Genomic DNA, 27,751 nt, shown 5'->3' with positions numbered 1-27,751 from the left:
CCTTCTCCCCTGCTTTCTCTCTCTCTCTCTCTCTCTAAAATAAAATTAAAAAAAAATTTTTTAAAGATTACTCTTCACATAATAGTTGAACAAACAATAGTATTTTTAATGAATGTCATTATTCACTTCTTTTGTTCATATGTTAAAAACGATAGAGAATCTTCAGGAGAGCAAGGTGAGGGCAGATCACAAGACCTATAACTGAAGTCATTTCTGTAAGGGCAATGGGAAAGCTTGGCCACCAGTGCTGCTCTGACAGTAAATGACTGGTCTTGTGCAAGTTACTTAACATTTTTGCAGAGTCTCAGTTTTCCCATCTAAAAAAAAGACAGTGTTAGAGCAGTTACCAAAGGTCCTTCCAGCTCTATAATCTTATTATTTAAATGTGTCATATTAGTAGTCTTTGACAGTGTTTTCAACTTTAAGCTTTAAGAATGTGCCTTTATCCAAGTATTCAAAAATAAATCATTATAAAATATTTCCTGATTCCTGAGAAAAATCTTTTAGCTCAAGCTAAAAAAGCTTATACAGACAAAGGGAAATTTCTTACTGTCTAATCTTAGCACTAAATACAATGCTGTTGTAAAATAAGTAATATATTGTGGTAATTCATTTATTCACTCATTTATTCACTAAACATGTTTTTACATGTATTTATTATTGCAGTATCTCCTCCTCTGAAGAGGCTAAAAGACTATATTTGGTTAGGAAGTATAAAAACTACCATTGTGTGTGTGTGTGCGCGCGTGTGTGTATGAGTGTGTGTGTGTGTGTGTGTGCCAGCAATTATATAAGGAGCTTTCATAACTTGCACATTTCCACATTTATCATGTCTACATTTTTCAGATGGTTGGTGCTTACAGAAGTTAGTGATTTGCCCAAGGTCACCCGTGTTTAGTGTGTGTGACTCCTAGAGCATTTCTCATTCCCTAGACACAGTTGCCAGCTCTGGGTTATGGCTCCATCTGCTTTTTAAATCTCCTCTGCACACCACCGTCAGAGAGATTCTCCAAATCACACACACTGAGTCTTCCACCTGGTTATGCCAAACTCCATCAGGGCCTTGCCGTTGTTAAGAAATCGTGTTATTCACCTCTGTCTGCTGCCTTAAACTGTTTATTTACCATAAATCCCTATCTCTCTTTTTCTAGGATCTGTTCCTCTTCAATTACATTCATCTTTCCTCTTCTAGAGGGGCCCTTTCCCTAGGTTTTTATATTTGTGCACACCTCCAGCTGCTTGGGGAAATAAAGAAAGGTTTAGTTTTACACTGTTGCTCTCTTATCTACCATTCTCTCTCTCTACCCATTCAATTGTCAATTCTGCAGCCTAATCTGTCTCCTTCTTTTCCCCTCCAAGCACTGTTTGGTGTCTTATCTCAAACTCTTTATAACTGCTTGGCACTTATCAGCATCTCTCTCAGGGACTGCAAAACCCCTTTCAAACCAGATTTCCCTGCTTTCACAGGAAGCTCTCTGAATACCACCCTCTCCCCTGAAGTCCCCATTCCATACCTTCAGGGACACCCCTCATCCTGTGGATGCCTTTTGAAATGCTGACTGCTATACTTGCATTGTAACGGGTTGTTGAGTTATTTTGGCCCTTTTTCCAGGACATGATTTTTTCCCCCTGTGATACTAGATGTCCTCCTAGCACATAGTGCTGCAAATGCTGTTCACTACTAGATCACTGAGTTTTCTTGTAGGTTCTGGCCCCTCTCCCTTTATCTTGCTTTCCATATTATTGCTACTTTTTACACTGACATCTTCATTTCTCTTCTTTATAATACTTTTGACCCACTGCAATCCTTCTCTGAGTCTTGGTTCTCCTTTGGATGCTGTATGGCACTGGTCTTCCTCCTCTCTGTCCCTTTCACAAACCCCTCTTTCCCCTCTTTTCTCCCCACATGCCACTATTTGCTAAACCTCTCTTGCTACATTCTTCTCCCAACACCTTTATTATTTTTTCATCCATCACCTGCACATTGGTAACTAATGACCCTCAGTCTTTCTCTCCCAATGCCCAAACGTGTCCACTCATGCATCCCGTCTCTCCCTAAAACAGAATTAAGCAACTTCTACTCGGTCATAGTCACATTTGCTTGAAACCTTGAAACCTTTAATTCTTTCATCTCTTTTTCCTACCAAAAATTGATCAAGGACTAAGACCTCCAGTTCTCCCTTTGAATTCTATTCTCTGCCCCTTCACACTCTCAGAGCAAACACTCCAGGCCAAGTCCTTGTCATGCAATGTGGCCATACCACTCCCAGACAATTATTCTGGAGTAACCACTCACTTTACGTGTGGCTCTTGAGGCAAAATAAAAACAAACAAGAACAAAAATAAAACATAACTTTTAAATGTATTATCATGTGCTTTGCAAACTTATATTAAGATTGCAATGTGAAAAGGGACTTTGGACCAACAACCAACCAAAGAGAAAAAAAATTCAGGTAATTGCCTTAAACCTTATTTGGAGGAAAAATATGTAATCCCTCACTGACAGCACTTGTGAGTTATGTTAACTACCTTTGAATTAGAGGAATATTATGTTTTCTCCAGCACAATGTGATGATAACGTCTTGATTATTCTTGTTTAAGGTTGTCTAGGCTACCTCACTTAGGACCATCTATAAACTTATTTTTATTATCTACTTCTTGCCCCAAAGCCTGGCATGAAACTCCATACCCATGAGCTCTGGAAAATAGCTCTTGGAAACATGACCCAACTAGTTTGGGAACAGTAATTTGTGAAGTAACTCATCAAGTCCAACATTGGAAGTGAACACTCTAGAACCATGTAAGAGAATCTTTCCTGCTAAAGATAAGTTATACTTTCAGTGGGATGACTACTATTCCCTTCTTCTTAGAGAAGACAATAATAGGCCACTGAAGCATGATGGTCAAACCAAACTGGTGGCCTGAATGACTACCTAGAAGTCAACATGATTGGCACAAATATGATGACTGGATACTTTTTTCTTCCTTTTTTTGTCTCTTGTCTTATCTTTAGAAGGTCTGCAGGACTATCTCAATTTAAGATTGAAGTAAGGTAACATAACTAGGGTAGCTCATTCCTTTGGGGGTGATTTTGAAACATCACATTGTGTTTCTCTTTTGGTGGACCTGAATCTAAAAGACCTTACCCGGCTTTCTTCTAAAGGAAAAAGAAAACAAAACCATGATACCAATTTGTGCAAGCTTGGTAAAATGTTGCTCCTAAACAAAGTGACTGTCATTTCTAGTTGTCAAGGACAGCAAGAGTAAGAGTAAATGTTCCTTGGGTTCAAGATCCTATCTTGAAGGTTAAAAATGGGTTCCCTCAAAGTCTTTTGTATTGCCATTCAGCTTCTCTACCTTTTCCATTTGATGAAGCAAAACAGAGCCATAGGATTTTACCATCTGGCATGGAAAATTTAAAACTAATTTAATCTCATCTTGTAATTCCTTAACTTGATTGCTTATCTAGCTCAGAAATATATTTGAAGGTTAGATTGTAGTCTTAAGGAGATGAGTGAAAAGCACCTTAGAGATCACAATGAACACAAATTCTTCCACTTACTGATCTTACTTTCACTCTGAAGTGAAAGCTGAAGAAGAGAGCCATTTTCCACATGCCTAGAGAAAGTCAATCAAATGCAAAGCAGTATTTTCTAAGTGTTCCAAGGACATGAGGACAGGATATGCAGTGGACATTCAATTATTGAATGAACGAATCCAAGAATGAATGAATGAATGAATGAATGAATTCTAGACCCTCTGGAAAGCTGGGTATAATATTTTCCTTCCAGGTACCAGAATAAAGAAGTTAACAATATTAGAAACTTGAGTATATACTGAAGATAGGCATTTCATTTGATGTAAACAACAACAACAACAACAACAAATTTTTGGCTTACGTTATTGTTCTTCAGCCATTTTGGGGAGAAAAAAAATAACATTCCTAAACAAAGTATTATGAAGCAGCACTGGTTTCTTTTCTATTTTTAAAAATAATTTGGAGCAAATTAAACATACTCAGAATGTTTTATTAACTAGAACATTTAGTTTAACTAGTTTAATTACTACTCTTTGGAAATTACTATGATCAGTGGGAACTCCTGTATTTGGTCTTTGTGTGGGAATGCCCTGAGCAGAACGCCCACCTGTACAGGCAATTGAACACCAAAGTTTCCCAAGGGGTCAAGAGAACTGGCAATCAGCAGTTCTTTATATGGTGATTCTGGAGTTTACCTTGTAAACCCTTTCAATAGCAGCAACAGCTAAAAGCCGCTGGAAAAGGGCCAACCTTTGCTTTTATCCTAAGTCAATTCAGATAAATGGTTTTTGTAGCTCAGTAAATAGTAAACTAATATCCTTCTGGAGTAAAAAATTCCTTGAGAGAACAGGTTGTGTTCTATTTCCATTTAGCCCTGGTAGTTCCTACTCAGGATCATACACATAATAAGAGGTCAGGTTATTGAACAAATATTCCAAATTATGTCCTAACTTTACAAATCAGAAAGGTGAGGGGTGCCTGGGTGTCTGAGTCAGTTAAGTGTCCTACTCTTGATTTCCACTCAGGTCATGATCTCACAGTCTTAAGATTGAGCCCCGTGTTAGGCTCCACGGTGAGCCTGAGATTCTCTCTCCCCCTCTCTCTCTGCCCCTGCCCTGCTCATGCTCTCTTAAAATAAATACACATTAAAAAATGTCTCTTTAGGGGCGCCTGGGTGGCGCAGTCGGTTAAGCGTCCGACTTCAGCCAGGTCACGATCTCGCGGTCCGTGAGTTCGAGCCCCGCGTCGGGCTCTGGGCTGATGGCTCGGAGCCTGGAGCCTGTTTCTGATTCTGTGTCTCCCTCTCTCTCTGCCCCTCCCCCGTTCATGCTCTGTCTCTCTCTGTCCCAAAAATAAATAAAAAACGTTGAAAAAAAATTTTTTAAAAATAAAAAAAAAAGTCTCCTTAAATACACATTAAAAAATAAATCAGAAAGCTGAGAAATGTATCCAACAACTCAAAATGTGAGAAGAAGAATCCAAATTCTCAATTCCATCTAGTCCTAGATTCATTCAGGTATGAGAGAAAGGTTTAGAGAAATGGAAGGCTCCCCTTCTATAAAAGGTTATGGAAATAGCTTTCACATGGTCTATGCTTTGGAAAACTTTCCAAGTAGGAAAAAATACAGGTGGTTTGCTATCTCATATGTACTCCTGTGACACTTGCATTTTGAATCCATGCTTTAATCTCTCAATTAAAGAGGAAAAGTACAGCTCTCTGCTGTCAAATTATTGATCTACTACTTGGCTCAATGAATAAGGAAACCCCTCATGACTATAGCAGTCTATGTGTTGAATATTTTCAAGTTAACTACTATTGTTTACATCACAAACATATTTAGACTTCTTTAATGTACCTTTCTCTATAATTCCATCTGGAATAAAAATTATTTCCAATTTATTTCTCATCCATATATAGCAGTCAGTTTCCAATATAAAAATATGCTTTTTATAAACTATTTATTGCATATCTATCTGAATATTCCCAGATTTCAGAAATAATAAATAGATATTAGAAAACCTCAGAGCAATTTTAAGACTTCACTCCCTTATTTTCTAAGAAATTTGACCTTAACTAAAACTCTAAGAAAAGTAGAGGTCTAGTAGAGGTCTCTAGCCCTCACATCTTTCTGGAGGCTTCTGTTAATTACTGCAATACAATGTGTAAATTAGGTGGCCCAGTTTACTTATATCTTGGAGCAGTGCACTCTTGGAGCTTGTAAGCAATTACAGACTCAATGCATCTCCTGATTAAGAGTAGACAGCTTTAACAGGAAGAGAATTAAATTATACAACATGATATAAAGAAACGTGCAGAAACACCATTCTAAAAAGATGGGTGCATGGAGAGGAAGGACAAAACAAACAAAAAATTAAGAGTAGCTTAATTGGGGGCAGGAGGGTGGAAAATGGAACAAATGGGAGAGAGAAAAGAGAAACTCCCAGAAAAAAAATGTACATATAAGAGGAGACAGAGACAAGCATGGAGGAGAAATGAAATGTATTTATGTTAGCATGAAGAAAACAAGCTTCTTTTATTAGTTTAAAGAAATAAAATCCTGTAAATTCAGTTTGGAGAAAATGGTTCTATGCTCAGCCATTATGAAACTTAAGCAATTTCTGTTCTTTTTAAATGAATCTTAGGTATTCTGCAGTGAAAGTATAAATTAGAAATTTAATGTTCATAGGGAATGGTACTAAGAAGCAATAACAGCAATTTGGGTCTTCAATACAAATTGCTCTACAATTTAAATTGGGAGAACTTAAAATTCGTGTTTGGGAAAACAAAAGATTATAAGATTCAAACAATCTTATTGGTAGCAATAGGTAGGGTGAATTTTGATTAAAAATAAAGAATGAAAATCTGGGAGATACTAAAGAGGGTTCTTTGGTTTCCTTAGAAATTATTTGTGATTAGATAAATGATACAATTTGAAGTCAATGCAAAAATGTAATTCAGGGCTAAAGTAAATAGTCGAAACAATAAAAGCAATGGGTAAATAGAGGTCAGGAAATAAGCCAAAGGTATCAGGAAAACCTTTATGGAAAAATTACAACTTGAGCTGGTTAGAATTTGAAGACAAAGGAACAAACATTCCTAATACCACTAATTTATATATAATTCTCTGGTACCAGTTCATAAGGAATTTTGACTATTGTTCATTTTTTCACCAAGTATTTATTATGCATATACTACATTGCTAAGAGCTATCTATAAGAGACCCAAAAGCAGTTTTTGTAAATACGCTATCTGATAGGAGGATCCCTAGGCCCACAGGTACCATCACAATCAAGATATAATGGCTAAGAACATGGGCTTTCAACCAATCTGCCTTAGTACAAAGCCCTATTCTGCCATTAATTCAGTGGCTGACCTCAGACAGAGTACTGAGCGTCTCCCTACCTCAGTATTCTGATCTATTAAAGGGAGATGATATTAATAGTATCTTTTAGGGCTATTCTGTGGATTAAAAGAGTTGATGTGCACAAAGAATTTAGGACAATGTCCAGTATATGGTCAATAATTAAAATGACTACTGATGATGGTAACTTATTCTCTCTTGCTTTCCCCCTTAGTCTTGTATTTCCTTCTAGCTAGTGTTCCAATCTCTCTTGAAACATATTCTTGCTAACTGGTTAACTGAATACATGGCTCACATTTGCTGTTTTGTCTCTTCATTTCTGACTCATTTCTCAATTAAGAGCTTTCCGACTCTGCCCTAACCACTTCACTGAAGGTGAACAATTGGTGAGCTTACAAAATCACTGAAGACTTCGAAATTGCCAGATCTAATGGTAACTCCATAGTCCTTATCTTTCTAAATCACTGTCTACATTTCACACTTTTTGGAACATCCTTGATTTCCCTGACCATCTAACCATTTTTTTAATCTATTGTTTTATAGATTATTTATAGTTTTATTGTTCATTTGTTTAATCTATCTTGCTGTCTGTTCCTTTTAATGTCCCCTATTTCCTCTGTTTACCATTTACATGTTGGTATTCCGCAGGTTTCCATCCTTAAGTTATTTTTGCCCTCTCTCTTTACATGCACTTCTTGTAGTTTTAACTCTTATTTGTGCTTTTATGTATTTTAAATTTTTATTCACAGCTGCTGGAAACATATAGCTGGAAGTCCCAGTCACTAAAAGCTCAACATGTCCACTGTTAAATTCATTTTATCACCCCCAACATTCCACTCACCCTACTGTCTGTTTTTGTGATCTCAGTTAATGGCCCCACTATCTAGCCAACCACCCAAACCAGGAATCCAGAAATAACAAATCTATCTCTCTTCTTCATTTTCCAAATTCACTTCATTAACTATATTTCAACTTCATCATCATATTTCCACTTAATCATCATATTTTTAATACATTTCTACTCCATCATATTTTTCCCCATCTTTACTACCACTGCCCCAGTCCAAGTCCAAATTATCTCTTGCCTAAGTTGAAACATCAGTTTCAAAATCTTTCCTATCTCCTCTTTCAAGCCAGCATTAATAGAGCTGACAGAGTGATCAATCTAAAATAGAAATTCAATATCATTACCTGCCCAAACCCCACCTAACTGAAAGACTGCCTATCACCTACAGGATAAAATCCTAGACCTTTAAAATAGCAATATAGCCAACCACTGCATTATTTCTATTTTTCTCTATAATTTTATTAACAGCCACCATTCTAAGTGTGATTATACACATATAATTTATATGATGCTGTAATACCTTGGTGGAATATTATTATGCCTATTTTACATATTTAGTAAGTACTATTGGAAGTAACTTGCTCATAGTTATCAAATCAAATAACACTGATAATTGAATCCAAATGTAATTATATTCCCTAATAGAATTTCCTTGAGGTCAGGGTCCACATCATTCCCTTTTTTGAACCACCAGCAACCAGCACATTAACTGATTCACATAATGGCTGTTAATTAAATATTAAACTAAATTGACTATTAAAAAAAGAAAAGAGAAATTATAACATGATTATAAAAGATCATCCTACCACTGACTAAGAAAGAGTAGAGATTCTAGAATTACCTCACTGGTAAATGGAAGCAACAGAACTATGACTGAGTTTGTAACAAGTGCCCATATATACTTAAATATCTTTAAAATTATGATATAATCTCCATATTGCCAAGAGTAACTTTAAGATCCTTTTTCTTTTTAACCTGCATTTTATTCAGATGTCTTACTTTTAGAGGAACAAAAGTAAAGTGCATGTAAATATTTTCATGAACAAGTTCTCTGCTCGCTGACAGTGTATGTGTGTGTATTGTATGTGTATTGGTATGTGTATGGAATATACACATGGAATATGTGCGCATATATATGCTTATATAATGGAGAAGTTCAAACTATCTTTAAGTTTAGGATTAGATGACGTCAGTAGCATTTAGGAAACTCATTCTTTAGACACACTGATAACAAAGGATCAAAAGGCTCAGCTGAAACTCTGAGACCCATCAAAGAATTACAGTAATTATAAAAAATACAGTGGTGAAGCCAATCTATCTCCCAGGTTGCAACAAAATAAAACTTCAAATAGCATACTTGTAAATAGTTGAAGAAAAGGAAATTAAAATGGAAACATCTACAAATCATTAAACATAACTCTGAACTGCAGCTATTCAACAATTGGACTTCAAGTCGTTTCACACCACTGGGTTAGGATAAAACATGCTCTGCTGGCATTTTCATCTGCCAAAATAGCCATTTGCAATTAAAAATTAAAACTGGCACCACTTCTTTGCAAGCAATTATCAAAAGGCTGCTGGCAATCTTCCTTGTTTATAGTGTTTCTTGTATCAAGACTTCAGTCCATTTTGAAATGTTTTTTTCTTAGGTTTTATTTCCTTTAGGCCATAATAGTCCCAATACTAATATTTTAACACTTTCAATATTTTAATTCAATATTACTATGAGCCTCAAATACTACAGCATTGTTTAAATTTCTGAAAACAAATCGATTTGAAGGATATATCTGTAGCATTTTATGTTACCCTATTAGCAAGGTATACAGCAGTATAACTTGGATAAGTCCCTTCTACATGTAAGGGAAATAGGTGATCTTTAAGGAATGTAGGAGTAAAAATAAAAGGCAAATATCAATTTCTATGGACATAGCTTTAATCCAGAATAGAATATATATGTAAATAATAAAGTCATTCTTTGGGTCTAATTGAGTCCTGACACAGGTAGCGACCAGTAGTGTAAACTCTTGTTTTCCACCAGGAAGTCAGTAGTATACTTTGGAGACTGGGGGTATCAGTAGGTGAATCAGTCTGTAAGCAGAAGCATCTTCTATGTGGCAGACACTGTGCTGGGTGCTGGTGATACAGCAAAGGACAAGATGGAAAGAGTCCCTGCCTTTAAAGAGTTGGGTAGAGACAGACAACAAACTGATTCCTTCTCCAAGCCTAGGAGTGATGCATTCTGTTTAACTCTTTAGAAAGGTCACTTTGGTTACTATGTGGCACACAACCTCACCAGGAGTTAGGAGAAAACTTAAAGTGACCATTTAGGAAGTAGTCCTGCAGCTAAAAATGAGGAAGAGAAACGATAAAAGATCCCTTCTTATTACAAATATACCTTCCCTTTGTGATAAAATGTTAGACTACCTGCAGCATCCTCCGCCATCATGGCTCCATCACAGACACTGGACAGTGACATGCCCATTTCACAGATACAGATTTGGATACCCAAAATGGTGAAATGGTTTATTCCACGTCACAAAGCTAATTAGTTGGAAAGTTGGAAGGAAAGCAATGGTCTCCTACTTCCAGCTCCATACCTTTCTCCTCAGAATCAGTCATCAATATCTTCTAAGAAAATCAAAAAGATTTAGTAGTTCCATCAGCTTTAGTTCACTTGGAAACTCCTCAATGAAAGGCTTCTAAGAGAAATTATTTACTTAATTATTAAGCAAGCATTTATTGAGAACCTACTAGGTACAAGGCATCTTGCTAGGTGCTTGGAATTCAGAGATAAGTAGTTCTCCTTACCTCTGTGTGGGAGGTTTGCCCTCCTGTGGGAGAGTCAGACCAAGTAGCTCACAGAGAAAACAGTGGGGCAAGCACCATCATAATGACATCCTGAAGTGCCACAGAACCTAAGACAAGGGGCACCTAAGTTATCCTGGGAGTGGGGAGATGTGTCTAAGAGGAAGCAATCCTTAAACTGTATTTTGAAGAAAGAGCAGGGGTTAGACAGCCAGAACGCATGGAGTGGCAAGAATTAAAAGAAGCAGCATGAGCAAAAGCACAGCAACGAGACACACGGAATAAGGCTGGAGCTCAGAGTGAACATTAGGAGGTGAAGAAAGAAAGATGGACAGAGGCCACGTCATAGAGTGTCTTGTGTACTGTTCCAAGGAATTTGGTTAACTACACTATTGTCTCTACTTTCCCGACTCTTAACCATCCTCAATCCATTTAATTTACATTTATGACCCTCACCCCAAAGGTTATAGGTAAGGGGATGATATGATAAGATTTACATTTTAGGAAAAACACTATGGTGCCAGAATGGAAAGCTGGAAGGCTGAGAACAGAAGCTGGATAATTAAGCAGAAGAATATTACAAATAATCCAATGGAGAGATACTGAGAAACAGAGAGGGATAGTAGCAATAGCAAAGGAGAGAAGGGAATAGATAGGAAATATATTTACAAGGTGAATACACAGAATTTAATGATCTTTTGGATGGCTAGCAGGACCAAGTTTCATAAAAACAAAGGTGTCAAGGATGAATTGCAATTTCTTAGCTTGGGTGAGTGGGCTGTTTCTTCTAATTTAAAATATCTATAAATTATGATCCATGGCATTACCTCAGGCAAAGATACTCTGGACAAAGTAGGGGTTATGTGTATCTGGCACCCTGTTTAACATGCTTTTTTTTAGAACCACATTTGCTGCATCAATGCAAATTTATATATGAAGCCCTATCATGTGTTCTACTACCACCATTATTCTTCTAAACTTTTCCCAAAAAGAGGATGAATTAAAAATGGACAGAGGTGCCCAGGTGGCTCAGGTGGTTAAGTGTCCGACTCTTGATTTCAACTCAGGTCCTAATCTCGTGGTTTGTAAGTTTGAGTCCAGCATTGGGTGTGCGCAAAGCCTGCTTGGATCCTCTGTCTCTTCTCTCTCTGTGCCCCTCCCCCCACCTCAAAGTAAATAAATAAAATTTTAAAAAATGGACAAACAACATTTAAATAAATATATCACCTCATATTTGAATAGTTCATCTATTCAGCCAAAGAACAGCTGAAGACAGGAAATGAGGAGTCATAGCTGTCTGGTAAATCCTGAAGAATAGTAAGGGAACAGACTCTCCTAATCCCCATTAATTCATAAAGATTGGAAGAAAGTATGAAGTAGGTCATCTCTTGCTCTTGCCAGACATCTCATCAGTAGATATACACACTTGAAAACACATTTTATACCATTAAAATGCCATTATAATAATGATTTTTACATATTTAATAGAAACTTGTCTTTACCTGAAATATAACTTTAAACATACTTTTCTTGCTTTTTGGCAGTGAAAACACTGGTCGACCACGTAAATCCATCCCTGAAGTACCTCATTAATCACAGTGCACTTGCTCTTGGCAAGAACCTTAATGTGCTACAAACACTGTTATTAAAGTAAGATTTGGGGATTCCCAGGCTGGCAGGGAATTAGTTACACTGCTTTAGAAATTATTTTCATATAATTTCCTTTATTATTAATGGTCTTGTTAGACTCACAGCTCAAAGTAACTTTTACTCATTTAATGTGTAAAGTCAGCTCTCTAAATAAACAGTAAGAAGCAATTGCCAAAGATGGCTTGTCCCTCAGGGTGGGCTATAGTTGTGTAGAATCCTCCCAGAAGATGATGCTATCCATTCCCTCTCCCTGCTAATGTGGATCTAGCACCCCTACCTAACTGCTCAAGCATTACAGTCTCAGAGTCTAGAAATGTATAAAGCAAGACTTCCTATTAGCACATGGTATTGACAAACACATAATTTATTACATATCTACCACTAAAGGCATTGATTGATAGGTTGATATGAAGTGTGGTGAGTAGAGAATTATCCAAACTTGAGCCTCTTGAAAAATTATTTGTTAAAGATTCTAAATTCTGTAAGGCCATAAAAATCTGTTAAACACCAATATATTGAAAAGACAATGTTGCGTTACAGTAAATCCTCATTCATGTTCAAGGGCAAAACTTAGGATATGTAAAACATGAGCATCAGCCAAAGTTGTCTCTCTATCCAAATATACAGTGCATAATTTACCAAAAGTTAAAACTTACCAATGGCATCATATTGTAAATTTAAATCTACAAATATTCTGAGCATACGCTTGTAAAAAAAAAATCATTTTCCATACAGTATATACTTTGCTGCCAAATTGAACACGGATCATTATTGCTAAATGTTTTAATAGACCCTGACAGGTTAAAAGAATTTATCTGGCTTGCTAGGTAACATGATTAATTATATATCAACTCAGAAAGGACAAACATGAAAAGTATCATAGTATTTCTCTATGTCTATCATTTAGTACAGTGACCACATCTAAACCAATGTGAATCTTACAGTAAAAGTTACACCTTTTGATGTGGTAATGATGCTACACAGTGTTCTCCTTGTGTGCATTGTAACATGGAAAGTTGGCTGGAATATTCTACCTAATGCTACATATTCACATCAATCTGAGACTGTAAAATTTTCCAGACACCAGAGCCCCACGGATTGTAGACTCCACCAATTTCCGGACTCCTACATGGTCAAATTCCAGGTTCACCTATTTACAAAACCAGCCCCTTCTTCCGTGTTATTTCAAAAAATGCTTTTGCTGTTGATGCCAATCCTCCATCCCAGGTGAGAACTATGTTTGGATGACATGCCTCATTTCTAAAAGAAACCTAGATTATGTGTTCAAAGCCTATTTTACTAGGAAATAAGGTACGGATCAGTGAGTGCCTGAAACCTTCTCTACAGGTCTCCTTAGGCTGATGTCTTTATATTTCATTTTAACATAAGAAACGGGGGGAAAAAAACTAAAAAGAGATGAAAAATGAGAAAAAAAGAGAAATAATTAGATAGGGTGTAATGGCATAAAACTACCTTAAAACGTCCAGATAAAGCTAACTCTAACAGGAGACTGAATGAATGGACCTTGTGGGAAAAACAGTAGTAAACTTTAAAGCCATTGAAAGGTTTTAAATGCCTAAGGGAAAAATAAACATTTGCTTCCAATCATTTTCTCATTAAGCATTCATTCTCTGCTAGATGGTGAAGGCGTACACACACACACACGCACACACACACTCACACACGCACTTTGACTCGGAGGCACAAATGCCTACTTAACCCACTGCCTGATCCCTGTCCCAGGTGGCTCATTTGCGCCTCTGCTATAGCACTTTGGTCCGGAGCCCCAGGCTCAGCACTGGCCTCTACCACTGCACGAGAGCATCACCTTGCCCCGCCCAGCTCGCCTTTTCTAGACCTTAGCCATCTCGGTGGCAGAAAGGACTACACGCACTGACAGATTTTCCGTTAGTGGTGGAGATGGTGGCGAGGCGTGTTTCCGGGCGCACCTAAAACCTAGCTGCCCTCCCCACCAAGTGGCAGCTTCCCCAGCTCCGCCCCCAGGACTGAGGACCCAGCCGTCCGTTTCTCCCCTCACTACCCGGTCCTACCCTGGCATCACCTCCTAACCTCTCCAGTACACTCTCACGAGCCCTCACACCGGCGCACATCCTCCCTTCGCCTTTCCCAGCTCCCGGGCGCCCCTCGCGGTTGAAATTTTTGTATCTCGGGACCTAATCGCTCCCAATTATCCGCGCAGCCTAAGTCCCAGGTCTGCCCGGCTCTCGCCTTCGGTGCCTAAAACTGCGGGGCAGCTCATTGGGTGTGTTAGGGGAGACGGCTGAGTCCGTAGAGGTGGAGGAGGTGGGGCTGAGGGAGGTAGAAGGCTCTAGGAGGAAGACCATAAACACGTGCAAAGAAATAAAAGCCACCACGTGTGCGCGCGCGAGTGTGTGAGAGAGTGTGTGTGTGCACGCGCGCGCGCCTGGCCAGGGCGTGGGCGCGGAGTGCGTCCCACGGGGCCAGGCACATAGACCCCCCGGAGCGGGCGTGGCGGGGGGCGCGCGGGGGCCGCGGGTACTCACACGAACGCGTGGTAGATGAACGCCCAGCCGCGGGGTCTCTCCAGCACGTTGTACAGATAGTTCTGCACCCGCCGGTACTTCACGTTGCGCCGGCAGCTCTGGCTACTGGTGTACGAGAGCGGCTTCCCCAGTAGGCTCATCCGGGCCCCCTGCTTGCCCCGGCGGCTCTCCCTCAGGCCGCCGCCGCTGCCGCCGCCGCCGCCGCCGCCGAGCGCGGCCGCGCGGGTGCCCAGCAGCAGCAGGCCGTCGCCCCTGGCGGCGGCTGAGTTCAGCAGCACCCTGCCCCGGCCCGACTCCACATCCTTCATGCCGCTGCCCAGGCGCCCCCCGCCCGCCGCCGCCGCCGCCGCCGCGCCGCTCTTCACCCAGAGCCCGGCGGCGCCGCCCTCCTCTCCTCCCGCGTGGTGGCGGGGCATGGCATCACCACGGGCACCGCGAGGGGGGCGCCAGTGCCTGTGGCGGGGGCAGCGGCCTCATGCGCGCGGGCGGGTTTCGAGGAGGAAGCCGCGGCCGACGGAGCGCCCGCCGGCCCGCGACCTCCGAGCTAGGGGCGGGGAAGCAAGCAGCCAGCAAACCGCCGGGGCTTTGGGGTGGGGGCGGAGAGGGGTGTGCGAAGGAGGCCCAATTTCTAGCAGTCTTTAGCTTCGAATTCGAAATCAGGACCTGTTTGGGACGTCACTTTGAGAGGGTTTCCCTTGCTTCCTCTTATTACAGCAGCTAGAGCCCCTTCCTTCCCAAGTGCCCCAGGGCCGGACCCGCGGAGTGCGGGACGCTCCCACGCGCGCGCCCAGCGCACACCCAGTCCCAGGCTCCCCCCTTTCCTCTCTCACTAGATTCCCCACGCCCAGAGTGCGTCCGCCCCCTCCCCTGGCTCGAAAGCCCCTCTCGGAGGCGCGAGTTTGCTTGCGTTCTCTCAGGGGCTTTGGAGCTGTCCGGAAGGTAAGTCGGCCTCGTGCCCTGAAGAGAAACTGGAGATGCAGGTCTCTGCTGACTCCCACCGCTAAGATGCCGGGCCAGGTCCTGCTATCCTTTCCGCAAGGGGTGTGTGTGTGTGGAACGGCCCTGACCTGCCCTTCAGGTACCAGCCAGTACCTGAGCGCGTGGGGCGACGCTCCGGGAAGTGGCGCTCGGGTCCCCCGCACAGCTGGAGGGTCCCTGCCAGTTCAGTGTGCAGACCGGCAGGACACGACTCCCAAGGCGGAGAGGCGGGCAGCGGGCATCTCCCCGCGGCTCACTCCAGCTTTCGGGCTGTGACTTTCCATCCCAGCATCAGGCAGCAAGCCCTCGAGTAACTGGACATCCTTCCCAGCCCGGGGGGTGGAGTGTAGGGAAGGCATAAAAACTACTGAGTGGCTCCTCCGCGGTTAAGGAGTTGCCCCTGGGCTTCGCCTGACAGCGGCGCGAAAGCACGAGAGAGCGAACTGGGTTCCCTTCGTCAAGAAATCTCCATTTAAGTCCGAAAAAAGTCACAAAACTGTTAAGTCTCCGCAGTGGCAGCGGCGGCCCCAGAGTCTGGGAGAAAAATCCTGGAGGGAAGAGAGCCCAGGACACCGGCTTCTTGGGGTCCTTCCCCCACCCCTGTAGGCTGTAACTTACACGGTGAGAGACATGTGGCGACTTAGTGCTGGCTGAGTCTCCCACCACCTCTGACACTCTGGGGACCCAAAGCGTGCGCGCCCTAGGCGAGGAGGGAGGCCACGGTGCCACTGGCTTCGGCCTCTGGCCTTCAGCAACATCGCATTATAAAGCATAAGCAGTTAAACCTCACAGTCAGCGTGGGGAAACTGAAAGGAAGCCAGGCTTGGGACCTTCTACCGAAAGAGTGGATTCTCACCCCCCACCCCCACAAAATTACGAAAGAAAACAACCACCACGTTAGACTGAAGAAAGAACTAAGGTTCCACCAGAGCAGATGATCTCAAGGTACTGATTCCGTCTGCCTTTTCCTTCTAGAAGCCTGAAGCCGAGGCAATACTAAAGCAAAAGTCTTATTTCAGCTGTCTCCGCCCCTCGGGGATACAGACTCTCTCAACTCCCTCCTGTACTCACACCCACGCCCGCGGCAGCTCCTTTCTGCCTCTGGCAGTAGCTGCATTTCAATGCTTTACTTTTACTTTCTTTTACTTTGCATTGTTACACTGTTGTTTGCGTGAAGCCCTCTCGCTGGCTCCTGGTCACCCGCTGGACCCTGCTTCCCTCCCTCCTTTTCCCCCAAGCCTCTCTTGGCGGTCAGGTCACTAGCTCAGAGCCGGAGCAGCTAGATGCAGCTGGCCGCGGTGCCACGTGACTGTGAGGCAACCACCAGTACCCAGAGTCACTGTCTCTTTCCCCTAATACACTTCACACCCACGCACTGTGGAGGTGCGAGAGATTGCTCTGTGCCCTGCTATTCGAGGCAGATGCGGAGAGCGCCTTGGAGCAAGCTCTCCAATCCTAGAACAGCACGAGACCCCAGCTGAGGGTGGGGGGAGTTTGCTGTTGCTATATTTAGATTCCCAGCGGAGTTTCTGTGCTTGGACTTTCAGGGCGAAAGATCTAGAGTCAAAATGATTCGTGTGCACCCTTTAAACTTGAAAATCTTGGCTATTCTGCAGGCAAGTAAACAAATACCATTTCTTCTTAACCAAGCGGTTTTCCCTTCTTGCAAACTTTGACCACCACCTCTGAGCAGGTCAGGTGACTTCCATCTCACTTAATGTAGCTGGGCCCAGCGTGCAGGCAGGAAGTTTTGGGAAGGCAGAACCGGTACCGACACGGTTCTCTGGAAGAGCACCTGCTGCTTAGTTTCCCAGTGATATTTTCCTGGCGGGGCAGCAGTCATCAGTAAAACCATGATGTTAAGTAAATGCCATGAAACAAAAAAATCATATCTGGTAATCAGTAGCTGCTTAGAGGCGGCTTCTTACTGGTTTCGACCTTTGAGATCTTTTAGGGTAACCTTTTAGGGTAACCCCCAGTTAGAGGGCTAGCTTAGGTAAGGAGACCTGCCCAAGCGTTCATAGCATAGGGTTGCTAGGAACTCAGAAATCTCACTTCCCAGTACAGTATCCCATCAAACAGTCCTTACCTCCAACTGAGTAGGTACAGAAGAGCACATGGTTTTATTTCAATGTGTCTGTCAACTACCTTTCAGAAAGAGGCGTTTAGCTGCACACCCTACTCATTCAGCCCTTGCATACCTGAGAAGGAAAAGCCAGGTGAGGCTGCGTGGCCTCTAATACCAGATTCTCTTTGTGTGTCCCTTGCTTTCTTTACTACCTGCTAACTTACCTCAAAAGGCAGGAATTAATTGTGGGGAAAACAAAGTATTGTCATGAAGCTTTCTCTGTTGTTGTGTTTGAGTACAAATGTTGCTAGGAAACTACCTTTTATTTTCCTGAACTATTAAAATCCAGATATCAGAAGAGAGGATGGAATACATATTATGCGGAGTAAAAACATTATAGGGTGTATTCTGTGCATAACAATTATATTAGGGCATTATAGAGAGATATAAAAGGCAAAAGACAACCACGTTTTTCCAAAGGCAAATGTTTATTGCTAGTGTAAAGTGTGAGTTGATTAGCCTTCCCCATTCTTTGAGATAGGTTTGCTTTTAACCATTCATTCTCCACAGATTGTAAGATGACTGCCTGAAATTTGTGACCTTGGAAACTTGTGTTCTCTGAAGTCTATATGGAGATGGTTTCAACTGAAAATAGTTACTAGAAATATTTTATTTCAGTGTGTTTTCTATCCCATTATATTTTTCTTCTGAAGGGTACTCTTAAATAATAGTATTGAAAATTCCATACAAGAGACAGGAGATGCCCAGGTTAAGACTTTTCGGGAAGAACAGCTAGATCTGAGCTGGTTTCACAAAATGTCAGTGATCCCATTACTCTCCCCCTTTTCTTTTTCTTTATGGCTTTCCATCTTCCCATTTGCCCCAGCCCTACCCCCTCAACATATCTTCCCATCAAGTCATGTTCATGGTTCATATAAACTAGTGAGTGATATAAATGCCACTTTTTAGTGAGGTGGATGCACTTTGATCCATGTAAGATTCCTGGGTCAACCAGAACAGTAATAATGGTAAGAAGAATTCTCAAACCTTAGAGCAAAAAGGAAATTTACCAATGAAATGGAAATCCATTGTTTGGCTGCTGCTCAGTGACTTGCTCAAGGCTTAGCTATTTGTCTTGTAGACCTAGAGGTAGAAGTGAAATCTCGTAACTCTTGAATAGAATGCCCTTTAAGCTATACCATCATTTTCCTTAGCTTTTATTTCTCTCCTATCAGATCATAATCAAACCAACAAGCATAGCAACTATAATTGCATTTGTTAGGTATCTTATTATAACCATTGGTTAACATATTTACCTTTTCTTAATATTTTAAGTATATGGGTATTGTGTACCACAGCACCATTTTTAGTCAATCAAGAATTCTTATCTGTAAGAGATATAATGTTAAAAGCTACTCAAAATGTTTCTCCAACAAACAGAAATTAATCAGAGAACCCAGGGTAATATCAGAGATCTTCTGGGCCTAGCCAGAATATATGAAGCTTTTAACACAGTAGGGATCCCAGCTTTTCCCCACACAATGGATGAGGCATGGCCCTTTCAGAAAAGCCTCTGCCCCAGGGATGCAAAAAGGGTGTAGATGGAGTGTATATGGGTGTGAAGAGAGGCTGGTAGGGGAGCAGACAAAGAGTAGGAGAGGCTGAAAAAAAGAATCCATTTTATTATAACAACTAATAAAAATTTATTTTCCTAGGAATTACTAAAACAATGTGCTAAAAACCATTGTCAAAGAAAACAATAATATTTAGCATGTGTTTTTATGCACTGTGATTTGCAAGAATTATTTGATTTGATTCTGACAATGGCCTCACAAGTAGGCACTGCAATCATACCCAATTTATAGGGGAAGAAACTGAGGTGTGGACAAGTTAATAATTTTTCAAAACAAATACTTGTTGAGCCAGCACTCAAACTTATGGGTGTTTAATACAAAACAAAATAAAACCCACTGAAAGAAAAACAAAAACCTAGATTTTTAACTATGAAACTAATACCAAACTTTTGAAATAAGAAGCTTAGCCCACTAATATGTATTAATAATGTTGACAGTTTCTCTTTCCAAAAGAAAAGGATTGGGAAGTTTCTGTTAGTTGTTTTAAAGTAATTTGGGGTTTCACTCTAAACACAGATATAGCCTCAATATTCCTGTTCACTTTTCCTGAAGAAGGAAGGGTTTTCTTTCATAGATACTTTTTTTCTACTGAAAATTTTAAGCAGTCCCAAATCTTGTAGTATCAATTTCTTGAGATTGTATTTACATTGTGACCTTTTTCCTAATACTACCTTCATTTTTATTCATAAAACTCTGTTGTATTTGGCAGAGTGATACAAGGGCCTAATTTCATTTTTTTTTTTTTTCTGACACGCTGGTATGGCAGCAATACTTTTTCTTTCTGCCAGCTACTTTAGTTCTTCTTTCTGAAGGTAATTTGAATATAGCTATTTGATCTTTTAAAGATTCATATATTTAGAAACTGTGTTAAGAGACGGATACAGAAGGAAAACATCTTTGAGCTAGTGTACTGGAAAATTGTGTTATAATTCTGTGCCCCCTAGTGGTACTCACATTTTATCAAAACTTTTTCAAAGAGGAATTAAGAAGGCATCCTTTATGAACTTCCCAAAACTTACTCATTTTTTCAACAAGCAATTATTAATTTCAGGTGCTGTGCTAGCTGGAATGGGTACAGAGATGAAAAACAATCCTGAATCTTATGATGTTCATGGGCTAGTTGGGGAGAAGGATAAGTGACGAGTTCACAGAGTTTTGCAAAGGATGTTATGGGAAGCTACACAGGGATTCCTAAAGAATGCAATTGCTGAGCCAAGTCTTAAGGAGTAACTGGACTTTTAAGAAGACATGAAGGCAGGGTATTCAGAGAGAGAACATTCGAGGAAATGTGAAGTCTAGAGAGCTGATTGTGCTTTGAGAATGACAAGAAGTTGGGTTCTGCTGGAGCCCAGGGTGCTTTTGCTGGTGTGACTGTAAGGAGGAGGGTAGAGGAGTAAAGCACTAAGTCATACACACACACACACACACACACACACACACACACACACACACACACACACATATGGAATGGATGAGAGTTATAGCTTGGGATAGGATTACCTGGGAAAACACATAGATCAGCTTAAAAAGGAAGAGGCCTGAGGACCTAATGTTGGTGAGCATGAGCATTTAGGGTAGGGTATGGAGGAAGGAAGAAAGGAAAAAGAGAGGAGATGGATGGAAACAGAGAAAGTGGAGTAACTGCAAAGAATCAATGCCACCAGAGCCAGAAAAGAACTTTCAACAGAGAAGTGTTGGAAAGAGATCAAATGAGACAAGGATTTTGGATGTGGCAACAAAGAAATCATTTGAAGAAGTAGTTTCTGTTTTTTGTTTCCTTGTAGAATGTAGAAATGGGAATTAGGTCAGAGTGGGCAGAGAAAGAATTAAAAAATGAGGGAGCAGAGATAATGATTCAGAAGGGTAAGAAAGAGGTAGCAGCAAGCAGAGGATTTGGGTTTGAGAAAAGTTCTAAACAAAACACAATGTTGACTCATGTGACACTTGAGTGGCCATCATGCCACTCTCACAGGTCCTGTAGCTGAGTCTGAGCAGTCATTTAGATGGGACAACAGAGCTGCAATTTTGACTGACAGTATTTCTTTCACTGCCAGTTGTGAGGTCTGAGGCAACTTGGACACTTTCTATTGATTCAACCTTTATAACATTCTTAATAAAAACTATCATTTTTTAAATGATAAACTAACATTTACACAAAAGTCCAATTTAATATAATATATGCATTTTTCATGTTTAGTTTTACTTGGAAGGAAGAAGCATGTTGGATAAACAATATATTTTTGTTTGATTTTATTTATAAGGGAAGGCTGAGGAACTGACCAGATCATCTAAGAGAATCTACCTATATATTTAGTTATAGTTATAGTTATATATCACTATGTGTGTGTGTGTGTGTGTGTGTGTGTGTGTGTGTGTGTATAGTTATATAGTTATGTATCTTTAAAAGGCTGATATCTCTTAAATATTCAACACAGTTTTCAAACACTGCTGCTCAGAGCTATAGGGGAACACCTGGAGTCCATCAGACAGGTCAGTAATTGACAAGAGAGGGGCATCCAAGTTCCTGGAATTTTAACTGGGGATTTGTTATTATGAGGCTTCTGAATAGCATTATATTAAAAAAAAACTGTTAAAATTATCTTTGAAAACCAATGACTTTAGAGACTAGTCCTGTTTGCTTGGCTACTGACAGTAACACTTCCTACTTTTTTGAGTCATGGCTACAAATGGTAAGACTCATGGCCCACTTGGGGCAAAAGGAGAAGGCCAGTGAAAGCCGGAGCTCATTGGCTTGAGGTTATGGTCATCTTGAGGTCTGTAGCTCTGTGGGAGGGATGCTCTGGATCATGGAAAGGTTTAGGATCAAAATGGTACAAAGAAACATTGGGTCTTGTGTAGAAATCTTTAAAGAGTTAGTTTGTGTGAGAGGCAGGTGTCCTGAAAAACAGAAAGTGGGATTGCAACCAAGTTGCCTTGTTTTTATTTTTGCATCTTATTTTGTATGTGAGACTGAAGCATGTTGAGAAAAAGAGGTACGAAGTTGAAAATTGTTTTAAGAAAGAAGAGACTTTACCATGTGAATAGGAAGATTAAAAATGAGGAAGAAACAGGGGGCAACAAGACCCAATATTATTTTGGGTGGTGAGAATCAAACATGGAACAATAATTACTAATAAATTGCTTTTAAACTGCTCAGGATTTAGAGTCAGAAAAAACTTCTAGGTTGTGGGATCCTGGTTCTTGGTTGAGTTACTGAATTTCTCTGTCTTCATTTCTTTCATGTTTAAAGTAGGGATAATGAGGGGGTGCCTGGGTGGCTCAGTAGGTTAAGCATTTGACTCTTGGTTTTGGCTCAGGTCATGACCTCACAGTCCTTGAGATGGAGCCTGGGTTGGGCTCTGCACTGACAATGTGGACTCTGTTTGGGATTCTCTTTCTTCCTCTCTCTCTGCCCCTGCCTCACTCATTCTCTCTCTCTCTCTCTCTCTCTCTCTCTCTCTCTCTCTCTGAAAATAAATAAACATTAAAAAAATAAAGTAGGGATAATAATGTCTGTATCACTGGCTTTTGTGAAGATTAAATGAAATAGTTTATGTAAAGGCCTTAGCATAGGTCTGACATGCAATTAGTGTTCAATAGATACTAACTACTATTACTACTAACCAACATTCATGCATACCAAGATTTACTTTAGGTTCAATTTTTTATTTAGGCTGCAATTTAAAAATAATAGCTGATTAATTTTCTGAAATATTAGCTTCTATAATTTTTAACATTTAACTGAAATTTAGCACTTACAAATTATAGACATATGAACTTGTGATGTTCAAGGCAACATCCATAAGACTGTTTCCTGATTTTTCAGCAGAAACTTTGCATGCCAGAAGGGAGTGGCATGATATATTCAAAGTGGTAAAAGAAAAAAGATTCCAACCAAGAGTAGTCTACCATGTAAAATTATCATTCAAAATTAACATTCAAAAAGGAGAGAGAAAAGGCTTTCCTGACAAGCAAAAACTAAAGGAGTTAGTTCATTACCACTAAATTAGCCTTACAAGAAATGTTAAAGGAACTCCTTGAAGCTGCAAAGACAGGGTGCTAATTAGTAACAAGAAAACATATGAAAGAATAAATCTCATTGGAAAGATAAATATATACTAAAGGTAGTGGATTAATCAATTATAAGGCTACTGTAAAGGTTAAAAGGCAAAAATAGTAAAAGTAACTATGATTACAAGAATTAGTTAAGGGATACACAAGATAAAAAGATGTAAAATGTGGAGCGCCTGGGTGACTCAGTCGGTTAAGCATCTGAGTCTTGATTTTAGCTCAGGTCATGATCTTACAGCTCGTGAGTACGAGCCCCACAATTTGTGAGTTTGAATCCCACATTGGGCTTTGCACTGACAACATGGAGCTTGTTTAGAATTCTCTGTCCCCTCTCTCTCTCCCCCTCCCCCACCTATTCCCACCCCCCACTTTCTCTCTCAAAAATAAATAAACTTTTAAAAAATGTGAAATGTGACATCAAAAACATAAAACATGAGGGATGGAAAATAAAAATATTAAGCTTTAGAATGGGATCAAACTTAAATGGTTATCAACTTAAAGTAGGTTATTATAAGTTTTATATGTAAGACTTATGGCAACCACAAAGTGAAAACCTATAGTAAACACACAAAAGATAAACAGAAAGGAATATAAGTGTACTAGTAAAGAAAGTCATCAAACCACAAAAGAAGAGCACCAAATAAGAATAGAGAAGAACTACAAAAACAGCCAGTAAACAATTAACAAAATGGCAATAAGTACATTTAAATGTAAATGGACTAAATTCTCCAATTCAAAGATACAAAATGGCTGAATGGGGTAAAATAACAAGACCCATCTATTTGTTGCCTACAACTGACTCACTTTAGATGTAAGGGAACATAAGTCCCTTTAAGTGAAGGGACAGAAAAGGATATTCCATGCAAAAAGAAACCACAAGAAAGCTGGAGTAGTTATTATATCAGACACAATAGACTTTAAAACAAAGACCACAATGAGACACAAATATGGGCATTACAAAATGATAAAGGGGTCATTCCAACAAGACATAATTTTGTAAATATTTATGCATCTAACATAAGAACACTTAAATATATAAAGGAAACATTAACAGTCCCAAAGGGAGAAATATACAGCAATACAATAATAGCAGGGTATTTTAATAATTTACATATATTAATGGATAGATCATCCAGACAGAAAATCAATACAAAAACATTGGCTCTAAACAACAGATAGACTTAATAGATACAGAACATTCCATTCAAAAGCAACAGAATAAACATTCTTCTCAAGTTAACATTCAGCATTTTCCAGGATATATCATATGTTAGGCCACAAAACAAGTCTTAATAAATTTAAGAGAACTGAAATAATATCAAGCATCTTTTCCAACCACAATGGTATGAAAGTATAAATCACCGACACAAAGAGAGCTGGAAAATTTGCAAATATGTAGAGATTAAACAACATGCTACTGAATAAACAATCAAAGAAGAAATAAAAGAAATATAAAAATACCTTGAGACAAATGAAAATGGAAATGTATCAAAATTTATGGGATGCAGCAAAAGCAGTTCTAAGAGGGAAGTTCATAGTGATAAATACCTACCTCAAGAACAAGAAAAGTCTCAAACAACCTAACTTCACACCTCAAAGAACTAGAAAAAGAACAAACAAAGCCCAAAGTTGGTAGAAGGAAGGAAATAACAAAGAGCAAGGTAGAAATAATCAAGTAGAGACTAAACAGACAATAGAGAAGATAATTAAACTAAGAGCCAGTTCTTTGAAAAGATGAAGTTGACAAGCCTTTAGCTAGACTCACCAACAAAAAAAAGAGAGAGGACTCAAATAAATACAATCAGAAATGAAAGAGGAGATGTTACAACTGCCACCACAGAAATACAAAGGATCGTAATAGACTACTATGAATAATTAAATGCCAACAAATTGGACAACCTAAAAAAAATGAATAAATTCCTAGAAACATACAATCTATAAAGACTGAATCATGATGAAAAAGAAAATCTGAACAGACTCAGTACTACTACAGAGATTGAATCAATAATCAAAAACTTCCCCAATAAACAAAAGTCCAGGACCAGATTCCTTCACTGGTAAATTCTAGTCAACATTCAAAGAAGAATTAATACCAATTCTTCTCACACTCTTCCAAAAAATATAAGAGAAGGGAACTCTACTAAACTCATTTTACAAGTCCAGCATTACCCTGATACCAAAACTAGACAAGGATGCCACAAGAAAAAATAGGCTTTGTTAATATCCCCAATGAACAAAGATGAAAAAAATTCTCAACAAACTATTAGCAAGCCAAATTCAGCAATATGTTAAAAGGATCATATACCACAATCAAGTGTTATTTATTCCAGGGATGCAAAGATGGTTCAACATCTGCAAATCAACCAATGTGATATACAGTAAAACCTTGGACTGCAAGTAACTTACTTGTTCTGTGAGTGTTCTGCAATACAAGCAAACATTTCTAATAAATTTTAACTTGATAGACAAATGATGTCTTGCAATATGAGTAGCACATGATGACAAATGTCACATGATCACAACTGAACCAAGGACTCTTTTCTCTCTCGCTCCCTGTGGGAGTGTGGGTGATTGTCTCCCATGCTCCGATGCTCAGTCTCAGGCTGTGGTCCTTGGCAGAAATCAGTGATTTTTCAGTACCTTGGAAGGTGCCCACAGCTGGCACTAGTGTATTTTTTTTGTCACTTCAAAGCAATTATGGACAGTCTTTTGCTTTTCCATACAAGAGTAAACTTAAGAATGCTTTGCTTCACTCTAGGTCAGACTGCTTGCAGATATAGACCCTTTCCTCTGCTGTCTTATTGCTAGTTACATTAAATGCAGTATATGACAAGACTTTTTTTAATACTGCACTGTAGTCAACATCTGTGTGAGCCTATACAATGGTCCCCATGCAGGAAAAGATTCCAATGAGCCAATAGATAGCGGTGATTCCATTAGTGATAGTGGAAGTCATCTTACACAATAACCTTCCTCTCTCTTGTCTCCCTCACACCAGCCACGAAGGTTTTCAAAGATAAGTGCAGGTTAACTTGTTTATTTTTCTTTATATTTTGTATTTTATTGTGTCTTATATTATGGAATTATAATTATTTTTATATGAATATTTTTGTGTTGTGGAATGAATCATCTGAGTTTCCATTATTTCTTATGGGAAAATTCACTTAGATATACAAGTGCTTTGGATTACAAGCATGTCTCTGGAATGAATTATGCTCACAAACCAAGTTTACTGTAACACATTAACAAAATGAAGGCCAAAAGGACAAAAATCATATATGGTCAACTCAACAGATGCAGAACAATCATTTGACAAAATTCAACATCCATTTATGACAAAAACTCTCAAAAAAGTGGGTATAGAGGAAATGATCCTCAACATAATAAAGGCCATATATGATGAGCCCACAGTTTACATCCTACTCAATTGTGAAAAGGTGAAAGTCTTTCCTATAACATCAGGAACAAGACAAGGATGTCCACTCTCACTACTTTTATTCAACATAGCATTGATGTGGCAACAAAAATAAATAAAAAGCATCCAGATTGAAAAGTAAACTTTACTTATTTGCAATAAGAAAAACTCTATTTGCAGATGACATGATATTAGAGAAAACCCCAAAGACTCCATTAGTTCTGTTAGAACTAATAAAATTCAGTTAAGTTGCAGGATACAAAATCAATATGCAAAAATATGTTGTTTTTTATACACCGATAAACTATCAGAAAGAATAAAGAAAACAATCCCATTTATAATTAAAAAGAATAAAATACCTAAAAATAAATTTAACCAAGGAGACAAAAGACCTGTATATTGAAAATGACAAAGACATTAATCAAAGAAATTGAGGAAGACACAAATAAGCAGAAAAATATTCTATCCTCATGGATTGGAAAATCAACGTTGTTAAAATGCCCATACTACCTTAAACAATCTATAGGTCCAATGCAATCCCTATCAAAATTCCAATGATATTTTCCAAAGAAATAGAATAAATAATCCTAAAATTTGTATGGAACCACAGAAAACTATAAATAGCCAAAGCAATTGTGAGAAAGAACAACAAAGCTGGAGCATCACACTCCTTGATCTCAAAATATTTTACAAAGGTATAGTAATTAAAAGAGTGTAGTTTTTCCATAAAAACAGACACACAGATCAATGGAACAGAATACAGAGTCAAGAAAGAAACCCACACATGTATGGCCAATTACTTTATGACAAAGAAGCCAAGAATATACAATGAGGAAAGGACTGTCATTTCAATAAATG

At 39.4% G+C, this 27,751-nt stretch overlaps 1 protein-coding gene across 5 annotated transcripts in view; it reads right to left on the bottom strand.

Moving 5' to 3' along the window:
- Nucleotides 1–16,383, bottom strand: part of KCNQ5 (potassium voltage-gated channel subfamily Q member 5) — a 528,440-nt gene extending 512,057 nt beyond the window's left edge. For 2 of the 5 annotated variants that reach the window (XM_025926158.2, XM_025926159.2), the window contains exon 1: nt 14,728–16,323. In XM_025926158.2, coding sequence (XP_025781943.1) covers nt 14,728–15,143 — 416 coding nt within the window. In that variant the 5' untranslated portion in view covers nt 15,144–16,323. Of the gene's footprint in view, nt 1–14,727 lie in introns of all 5 variants that reach the window. The other 3 variants (XM_086707225.1, XM_025926156.2, XM_086707224.1) reach the window with 3 other exon arrangements.
- Between the last annotated feature and the right edge of the window lie 11,368 nt (nt 16,384–27,751).

This window comes from Puma concolor, chromosome B2 (assembly GCF_028749965.1).
Source record: "Puma concolor isolate L17-30 chromosome B2, mPumCon1.1.hap2, whole genome shotgun sequence".
NCBI classification, from domain to species: Eukaryota; Metazoa; Chordata; class Mammalia; order Carnivora; family Felidae; genus Puma; species Puma concolor.
Note: the sequence above shows the minus strand (reverse complement) of the source record. Positions and strands in the feature narration are given on the sequence as shown.